Raw genomic sequence first — 10,017 nt, 5'->3', positions numbered from 1 at the left:
ATTTGAATAAGAGGAATTTAAATTTTATTTACTAAACTTACAATTTTAGTAACTAAATGCTCTAAACTTTAAATTTTATTACCAAAATTCATAGAAATCTATCTATACATGTTTTAAATTTATTACCTAAATCTATAGAAATCCATCCATATATGTTTTAAATGAACTAATTTTATTCTTTTGATTGACGTGGTTATAATTTTTATAACAATCAATCATCTCAATTATCAAAGTACAAAATCTTTTTAGGGTGTTTAATTATCATAGTTATAAGTTTAATACATTTGATTGTCATAATTATAAGTTTGGTGAATAAAATTTAAATTTTTCCAAATTAATTTTAAGCTTTAGTTAAATAGCATCAAATATCAAATGTTGAGATTAATATTATCCAAAATTGGAAGGTTTAGCTATAATTGCAAACCGCAAACATTTAGTCTTTTACATTCAATTGCAAATTTGAGTTTAAATTTTCGGTATAATTACATTCAATGTTAAATGTTAGATACCAAAATTAAAATTGAAACTTTAAAATCAAAATCACAAAAAGATTTGATATATTTTCATCTAATTGCCCAAAATCAAAACATTGAATCAGTCATATTCACAATCCAAACTCGTACATCACCACAAAACATTAATTATTTTTACCTCTTAAGCTCTATATGAATAGAATTTGCGTCCTGGATTCTCCAATGTCCATGAGGTGTATGAAGAAACTCTTACACCATGTTTTGGAAAAAAAAAAAAAAGAGCTTAAAAGGACACTTCTTGTCTTTGTGTAGGGAAGACTTCGCCGGCAGGCGTATAGAAGGCATGTTTTTTATTGGTTGGGGAAGAAGAAAAAAAAAAAAAACAAAAATCTCGATTTTCACAGGAAACGACGAAAGTAACTCTACTTAGATTTAAAAAGGAATATTTTTTTGATTAGGTTTATAAGTACAATTACTTTTATTTGATTTTTTTTTTGAAATTTACTATTATTTAATTTAATTTGTGCTTTAGAATGTTAATATGGCATTGTTAGTAATTAACTATGGAGTTGCTCTATTATATGAAGTGTATGATGTAATTGTTAATTTTTTTTTAATACATTAAATATTTTTTATGTTCATTTCTTCACGGTATATAGAAGATTAATCTTTTTGGAGTTTATGATTACCTCTTCTAATAATATTTTCTCTAAGAATCGAATTTGAGTTTTTCTCTTAAGCATAATAAATTTTACTACTGCCCTAATACTCGTGGGTTAATTGTCAAAATTTTTTAATTTAGAGTATAATAATAAAAAATAGAAAAAACTTAAAATTGTTTTTTTTTTCTATTTTTCCATATATATATATATATATATATATATATATATATATATATATATTTTACAATAAACGAGGGGACAAAACTATGAAGCCAAATAACATTCTCGAGAGAGGCAAGGAGCGATAATGACATGTTGAATCGTGGAAAGTAAAAGCATTTTCTCTTTCGCAATAATTGCATGAGCAAGTGTTTCTTTCTTCGCAAAGGTTGAAACCTATCCAATATATATATATTTTTTTCCAAATACCAAACTCAAGGAGTCAACTTGGCGAAATCCTCGTTTATATAAAGGGACCGAACCAAACTTGCTTTCCTCACCACCTCTTCGTGTCACTTAACTAGTAGCAGCTAATCCATCGATCGACTTGGCTGTCCAAAGATGGAGCCAAGAAAGGGTGCAGAAGCAAGAGGCTTCGATGAAAGGGTTTATGATTCTTCTGTGGATCATAAAGGAAGGATTCCTCTCCGTGCCTCCACCGGTGTTTGGAAAGCTTCTCTTTTTATCTTTGGTAAGAACTAGCCACTTACCTTTTTCTCATCACCGATAACACTTCTGATATTAATAGAACTAAGAGGGTTTGCTTTGTCTTTCTATTCTTTGATTGATTGCTAAGAAAAAGGGTTACAATTAAACTTCTTCATCCTTGTTTTCATGGCGACTAAACTGTTCATCTACGTGGTCTGCAGCAAAATCACTTCCACAACTACGATTATTGTTCTTGTCCTCCTCCTTAATTATGACTGTTCTGAAATGATTTTTTTTTTAAAAATATATATGAAATATTTTTCTTTGTGGATTCATTTTATCTTTCTTTGCATATAAAGTATTTATCTTTTTATGTTATTCTTTTTATAAGCATCTTTTTATGTTATTTAAAAAAGTTTTTAAGAAATTTGGGATTCTAATAAAATAAAATTCTTGAAGAGCACATAGTAAATCTTTTAGATTTTTCTTTCTTTGTGTCATTTAATTTAAGTGTTTATTCTTATTACACTCGGGTATATATACTTAATCAATAATTGATTGTCATTTTAATTAAAATTATAGTAAATTTCATATGAAAATATATTAATATAATTTTTTATTGATTAGGTATTTATACATCTTACTATATATAAGAAATTTCGTTTAAATAAGCGGTAGATTAGAATTAGATTGTAGATTAAACTAATAAGTATGAGAATGGCCAATTACTAGTGACTGATGCACTAACAAATTAAGAAAGTGCTTTAATAGAATGGCTGTTCTATTCCATTAATTATACAAAAATAAGATTCCCAATAATTATCATAAAACCAGTGGAGTCCATTGTAAATGTAAAAGCAGGACTTTATCCATTGGACGTCCTCTTCTTCTTTCTATTTCTTTATCTCACTTCTAAATGCTTTGATTCTTTTGACAATCACCAATAATATACATATGCTATTGGATGGTATACGATATAAAATGGTTTTCAATAGTGCCTCACCTATTTTAATTTATTCTTCTTGTGTCATGTGCAAATTAATTTTTTTTTTTGTCATTTTTACTTAATTCAATGATACTTAATTCTACAGCTATAAAATTTGAATTTCTATTTTTTTTTTCATGAGACTACCCAAATACGTTTTATGCATATCTAATTCTTTAATTAGATTCTTTAGTTAAAATCACAGAAATTGAGAACTTATGCTTTGCTATTGTAGCCCTACCACTTTTATGAGGTGCAATGGGGAGCCAATAATGGCCACTAGAATACTTGCTAAGGTCCACGGAAATGGCATATTGCTTGTAAGAGAAATTTTACTTATTTCTTATATATTTAAGATGTAATTATGTTTATATATTATATTTTAAATTTACAATGAATTAAATTCAATTAAGAATTTAGTAAATCTAATGTAAAAAATGAAATTATATGTCTTTTTTGATTTTATTCAATTTTTTTAAAAGCATTTATTATTAGGTTATAATTATATAAAATTAAATTAACAAAATTTAATTATTTAAAAAAAAATTCAATTTTCAATTTAATTTAATTAATAATTTTAAAATATTAATTTCCAATTATTGATTCCAGTACTTTTAATTAATAATCAAATTAATTTTTTATTAATTAATAATATAGTATTTAAAATTATTATTATATTAATATATTACTTTTATAAATAAAATATAGCTAAAAGTATATTTTTATTAATTTTTTTATAAATTAATATTATATAAAATATAGATACATGATAATTTATAATCGGTTATTCAGTTAATTTTAAAATAATTAACTGAATATTTTAGTTCAATTATATATATATATTCCTATATATACAGCTAGTATTTCCATTTTGTTTTTTACAAATCATTTGATTGATTATAGTAGCTTTTTATCTTTTGATGTCCCATATTGAAAAAGTATAGAATATTTTCATATTTGTTCTATCTATTCATAATATATATATATATATATATATATATATATATATATATATATATATATATATATATATATATATATATATTCTATGTATTATTTTGATGGAATGTTACATGTCCTTTGACAGCAATTGAATTTAGTGAGAGGCTGAGTTACTTTGGAATAGCAACAAGCTTGATCATTTACCTGACAAAGGTGATGCATCAAGACCTGAAAACGGGTGCCAGGAGCGTAAACTATTGGTCTGGTGTCACCACCTTGATGCCTCTGCTTGGGGGCTTTGTTGCTGATGCTTACTTGGGTCGATTCTCCACTGTTTTTTTTTCCTCCATAGCCTATCTTCTGGTAATCTCATTTTCAGTTTCCATTGTTAATATATATATATAAATATATATATAATCAATTTACTCAATGCAGTCGATTCAATAGCTGGGTCATTTTTAACAAAATTTTCAATCAAACATATCTTCATTAATTATCTCCGTAAAATAATTAATACTTAATTTATTGCAAACTCAAAATACAATAATATAAGTAAAATAAACAAATCTGTATATTTATATAATTAATCAAATTTAAATAATTTTTTTTCAAATAAAATATTACAAAAATTTTCCTAATAGCTTAAATGTCTAGAAATAATTAACATTTTCTAAAATTATTTTTGGCTTAAACAATTTTAAGTTCGATTGGCACATCCAAATTAAACTTGGGTTTCATGTCTACGAGAAATCATAAATCGATCATCTTTTATATTGAATTTAATTGAGGTTTAAACTTATATTTCATATATTAATTGCTGAAATAGATTTTAATGTCAACGATTCATTCATTCCAAACAGATTTTTTTTTTAACAAAACAAATCGTCATTTGCCTTTAAATTCCTTAGTTTTATTCTAACATATTTTTGGCAATTAATTCTGGAATTGCGTTTCCTTTTTTGTTAATTATTTCCAATTTTGTTGATGTGAACGAACAGGGTTTGATTCTCTTAACATTGTCCCAATTCCTACCAAGTCTCAAGGCATGTGATGCAGACATTTGTCCAGAACCAAGGAAGGTTCATGAAGTGGTCTTCTTTCTTGCTATCTACTTGATCTCTATGGGAACTGGAGGACATAAACCCTCTTTAGAGAGTTTTGGAGCCGACCAATTTGATGATGATCACAGTGAAGAAAGAAAGAAAAAGATGTCGTATTTCAACTGGTGGAACTTTGGCCTCTGCTGTGGTCTCCTACTTGGTGTAACATTAATTGTTGATGTACAGGACCATATCAGCTGGGGTGTTGCAGATATTATTCTCACCGCAGTTATGGCTCTCACGCTAGTCATCTTCATTGTAGGAAGGCCATTTTACCGTTATAGGGTGCCAACGGGCAGCCCCTTGACCCCTATGTTGCAGGTTCTTGTTGCTGCCATAAAGAAAAGAAACCTGCCAAATCCTTCCAATCCTGCCGATCTCCATGAAGTACCCAAGTCGCAGATGGACCAAGGGAGGCTTCTTTGCCATACCCATAAGCTCAAGTAATTACGCTACTTTTTCCAATATATATATATATATATATATACAGATTTGAAAACTCATTCATAACTCTAATTCCAATTTGCAGATTTCTAGACAAAGCGGCTATTGTGGAAGAGACAGAAAATGCTGCCGAGAAGCAAAGTCCTTGGAGACTTGCAACTGTGACCAAGGTGGAGGAAATGAAGCTTATTCTCAACATAATCCCAATATGGCTAGCTGCCTTACCATTTGGAATTTGTGTAGCACAAGCCTCCACATTCTTCATCAAGCAAGGCACCACGTTGAACCGAAAGATTGGAAATGGTTTTGAGATTCCTCCGGCCTCCATTTACTCACTTGCTGCCATTGGAATGATAATATCCGTCACCATTTATGAGAAGGTCCTAGTGCCAATACTAAGAAGGATGACAGGAAACGAGCGAGGCATCAAAATCCTTCAAAGAATTGGCTTTGGAATGCTTTTCTCAATTGCAACAATGGTTGTTTCAGCCTTGGTGGAGAGAAAGAGGCTACGTGTTGTGGAGAAGGATCCGCTGAAGGGTTCACTATCAATGGGTGTATTTTGGTTGGCTCCACAATTTCTGATCATAGGCATAGGAGATGGATTTACACTAGTGGGGTTGCAAGAGTACTTCTATGATCAAGTTCCTGATTCCATGAGGAGCTTAGGCATTGCCTTCTACCTTAGTGTGATTGGAGCTGCAAACTTTCTTAGTAGTCTGCTAATAACGGTTGTGGATCATGTTACAGAGAAATATGGGAAGAGTTGGTTTGGGAAGGACCTAAACAGTAGTCGATTAGACAATTTTTACTGGCTATTAGCGGGCATTACCACAGCAAATATGATAACCTATGTGTTGTTGGCCAGGCGATATTCTTATAAAAATGTGAATAGGAGCATGGCTGTGGCTGATTACTGTGGGGATGATTGGGCAAGCTCTGTGGCTTGAAATGGAAATTTCCCAAGTCGTGTATAAATAACATGTCTTATAATGCATTTACTTGGAATCTTAAGCCTGCATGTGTTTCAATAAATACATTAAAAGGAAAAGGAAAAAAAAACAAAACTTCTGGCCTCTTATATAAGTTCCGTGGTATAAATTTTATGCATGAAGCCACTGTTACAGAAACTCTACATAGATCCTCAAAATGAAAGATTCTTTTGGTCTTCAAGGGGCAATAGTTCTTATAGACTATATGCATCGCGCTCTTACCAATTCTCCCTCACCATACTTGTAATTGCAATATGAATTTTGCAATTAATTAAGCACTATATGAATCATTGGATTTTATATAACATATATCATGCAATCCTTGTTTAAAGATTCTTTCTTCATCTGGAGCGACTTTCCGCACTCTTGTTTTTGAGTAAATTATATCAAAATGAAAGCCACACACTCTAGAATGAAATTGTAAACTTTTTTTTTTTTATATTTTTAAGAGAGGGATTAGGGGAATTGATATTCAAATCTGGGTCTACCGAGATGAGATAATGTGGATTTAAAATCATTTTATTTCCTTTTGATAAAATTTGAAATATTTAGGCTTCATTTATTTCACAAAAAATATTTTGTATTTTGTATTTGGGACACTCAAGATAATGAGTCAATTATAGACACTTATTTTTCTTCTCCGTTTTAAGTGTGTTGAGGGGCCCTATAACGAAATACCATTGGATGGTAAAGACCCCAAAGTGTTTTGGAGACTGGGAGACTATGAGAGTGGCTGAAATTAGAGATAATTTAGGCTAATTTTCAAATTTGTTAGCCTGTGTAGAGCTTCTCTTTAGAAGTTTTCTTCTTCCTCCAATCTTTTAACCATTTTTTTTTACATTCACACACTAGTTACCTAATTAATTAGTTTAATTAATCAATTAACCAAATTTGTTTTATTTTATTTGTTTCAACTCATTCCTAAACTCTCCAAGATGCTAAAGGAGTCTCATAATTCCATTGAGATCATCCAAAGAAAAGTATATCTGTGATTGGACACCCACAAGTCCAATATTGCTATTTTCATCATTTTTAGTTTTTCTGTATTTTCATTATGTTCTTGTTTGATTTATGTAGTTTTGAGTGTCCCATTGAATTCAATGAGTTATTTTCATAAGAAATAATCTTTTGCATCAAATAAAAAGCATTTTTTATTTTTAATGGTTTTTGAATTTTCTATGCTTAGCTGACTGCATTGTTATGTAATCTAATTTTGTTAATTTTATTTTCAAGCCTTACGAAATTTATTTTAGGTTTTCTTGTGATAATTTAAGATATCTAGTGTGTCATCATATTTATTTTATTTTATTTAATTTTGTATAGATTAATTATGATATTTTTATTAAAGTACTCCTCTAATTCATCAATTTTGTAGTAGCAATAGATATTTTTAATATTCTATATTACTTGGTGCATGAAATTAGAGGTTCTTTTTCCTATATTTTAATTTAATCACTTAAACTGAAAAGGATATCCTGTCCAGTCTGGGCACCAAATTCTCTTTATCATCCCGTCCATGGGCCCAAACCCACCACGACTCCACTTGTGCAGACTCTGGGTTCGCCAGGCCCACTCTCAACGCAGAGCTATTTTTTACGCAGGGGCGAGACTCGAATCCGGGACCACACGGATTTTACAAGGCTCTGATACCACTTAAACTGAAAAGGATATCCTGTCCAGAATTACTGAAGTTCCCTGACAAGGACCTATTAGTAAAACAAATACAACAGTTTCTCGGTATTATCAACTATATCAGGAAGTTTATTCCCCATGTGGCTTACCACACCAACCAGCTGTCAAAAATGCTCAGGAAAACTGCCCCACCTTGGAAGGAAGAACAAACAAGTGCAGTCAAGGCATTAAAAGAAGCATCACCGTTTTTAATTTATTTTTACTTTTTACTCATTTTTTCTGGTCAATTTGCATTGTGACTGATTCAGTGAATTTTATATGCTTTTTAGGTTACTATTTCTAATATTCTCTTTTTACAAGTTAAAGTTTGATATATGGATATTTACTTTGGATTTTTTTATTTAAGTTTTATATTTTTTTTATAGAATTTTCAAAATTTTTATATAGATCTGAATTTTTTTTTAAGAAATTAGGCTAATTTATTTAAATAATACTCTTTGTTTTTACCCACCAATTTTTTTTTTAATTTATTAAGATTTTTTTATGAATATTAGACCTACTAGAATTAGATTCATTAATTTAATTAGGTTAGATGTTTAAATTAATTAAAATTAATTTATGATTTCAATTTTAACTTATTTTAGTTAAATAGTTAACCTTTTTTATTTGTTCTTTATTGTTTATTTAATGTTTTCTATTTTCTTTATTTAAATACTTGCCTTTTGCTATTTTATTTTGTATTTTTATAATTGAATTTAATTTGTGTAAATCTTAGTTTGCATAAATGTATGATTAAGAAATCTAATAAAAGAAATAATAAGACAGATTTTAGGAATCAACAATAAATGTTAGCCTGGTTTTAAGATAAGTCCAGGCAAAGAGAGTTCTCAGCACCTTTCCTCTCTTGTGCCCACTATTTTAAATTTAAGCTATTGGGCTCCAAATAAAAGAAGGGTAGTGGATTTCTACAAGGTAAGTTGTCACCCACATCCCTTCTTACCAATTTATCTCGGTAATTAACTAGGTTGTGACTCATTTTCTTCACTTTCGTGGTGTTAATATCCATGCATCATAATAGTATTATGGAAATATTATGCTAAATTAAATTCAAGGGTCCCACTGATGTGGCCTAACTGCAATTGCACGGGTTGTATAAGTAATATAGAAAAGATATCGTTCCCTCGAAGAGTTGTATTAATGATTGAATTTTTGATACAAAAATTGACTAATTTAAACTAATTTTGGAATTCAAGCGATAGATTGATAGAAATTGAGGTGTGAAATCTATATATACAAAATTAATAATCTAATTACCAATATGAAGATTCAACTAAATTTACGATAAATTGAAATGAGCAAATTAAAATATGGCAAGATTTAAACTGATAAGCAATTAAATTCAATTAGAAATTAATAATGATAAAAGAGCGATTCCGGAGTTTGGGAATTCATGTTCAAGCTATTTTGAGATTTTTAAATTGGTTATCCAATCTTATAGAAATTATGGGTTTTAAAGAGATTAATTCTTAAATCATTTGAATACTCTTTCGAGTGAGATAAAGAGTGCCTTAATTAACTTAATCCTACTTTCATAGAGTTAAAATTAATCAAGACCCATTAGGTTCCTTAATTAATCTGTAAATCCTCTTAATCCTTAGTCTATTTCTAGATCTAAGTTAATTAAGTCTAATTTCTTGATTATCTATCACAGAGTTTTCTCATTTCAGTGCTTCAATCATGGATTAAGAATAATACTTAATGGGATCCTACACTAAGCATGTCATTAAGCACACAAGAAATAGATAAAAACTCATAAAAATCACAAAATATGGATTATCCAATCAAAATCAACAAAATATCTCAAATATTACATCCCAATTCTAGAATCTATGAAAAACTACTCACTATCCATAATAATTACGAGAAATTCTGAGTAAATATGGAAATAAAACTTGAAACTATGCTAAGAACTAAGAAACCCAATACAATAGAGGTAAAAAATAGAGAAGAAAAGAAAAAAAAAACTCCAAATCTGGTTCAGAAGAGAGAAGTGACGCCTCTGCTCTGTTTTTCTGACGTTTTCCCTTGCTTTTTGCTCTTTCTTCCTTCCTTTCTTTCTTTTCAAAATGAGATAAGAAC

At 29.2% G+C, this 10,017-nt stretch overlaps 1 protein-coding gene across 2 annotated transcripts; it reads left to right on the top strand.

Annotated features, from left to right (window-relative positions):
- Window positions 1-1,593: 1,593 nt before the first annotated feature.
- Window positions 1,594-6,268, top strand: LOC110643462 (protein NRT1/ PTR FAMILY 5.6). Of its 2 annotated transcripts, XM_058144113.1 has the most exons (5): window positions 1,692-1,826; window positions 3,004-3,088; window positions 3,856-4,073; window positions 4,709-5,253; window positions 5,340-6,268. In XM_058144113.1, exons 3-5 carry the CDS (start codon window positions 3,927-3,929, stop codon window positions 6,202-6,204), a joined length of 1,557 nt encoding a protein of 518 aa, XP_058000096.1. In that variant the 5' UTR covers window positions 1,692-1,826; window positions 3,004-3,088; window positions 3,856-3,926; the 3' UTR covers window positions 6,205-6,268. The 2 variants fall into 2 exon arrangements, with proteins under 2 accessions (XP_058000095.1, XP_058000096.1); XM_058144112.1 differs by lacking the exon at window positions 3,004-3,088 and having other exon boundaries at window positions 1,594-1,826.
- The last annotated feature ends 3,749 nt before the right edge of the window (window positions 6,269-10,017 follow it).

Source organism: Hevea brasiliensis, chromosome 3 (assembly GCF_030052815.1).
Source record: "Hevea brasiliensis isolate MT/VB/25A 57/8 chromosome 3, ASM3005281v1, whole genome shotgun sequence".
NCBI lineage: Eukaryota > Viridiplantae > Streptophyta > Magnoliopsida > Malpighiales > Euphorbiaceae > Hevea > Hevea brasiliensis.
This window is presented reverse-complemented; position numbering and strand designations above follow the sequence as displayed.

Bases quoted from the DNA above. Each gene is read 5' to 3' on its own strand.
- LOC110643462 (XM_058144112.1), top strand. From the start codon at position 1,697: ATGGAGCCAAGAAAGGGTGCAGAAGCAAGAGGCTTCGATGAAAGGGTT. The intron at 4,074-4,708 runs GTAATCTCATTT...GTGAACGAACAG, and splicing joins CCTCCATAGCCTATCTTCTG to GGTTTGATTCTCTTAACATT. The intron at 5,254-5,339 runs GTAATTACGCTA...TCCAATTTGCAG, and splicing joins TGCCATACCCATAAGCTCAA to ATTTCTAGACAAAGCGGCTA.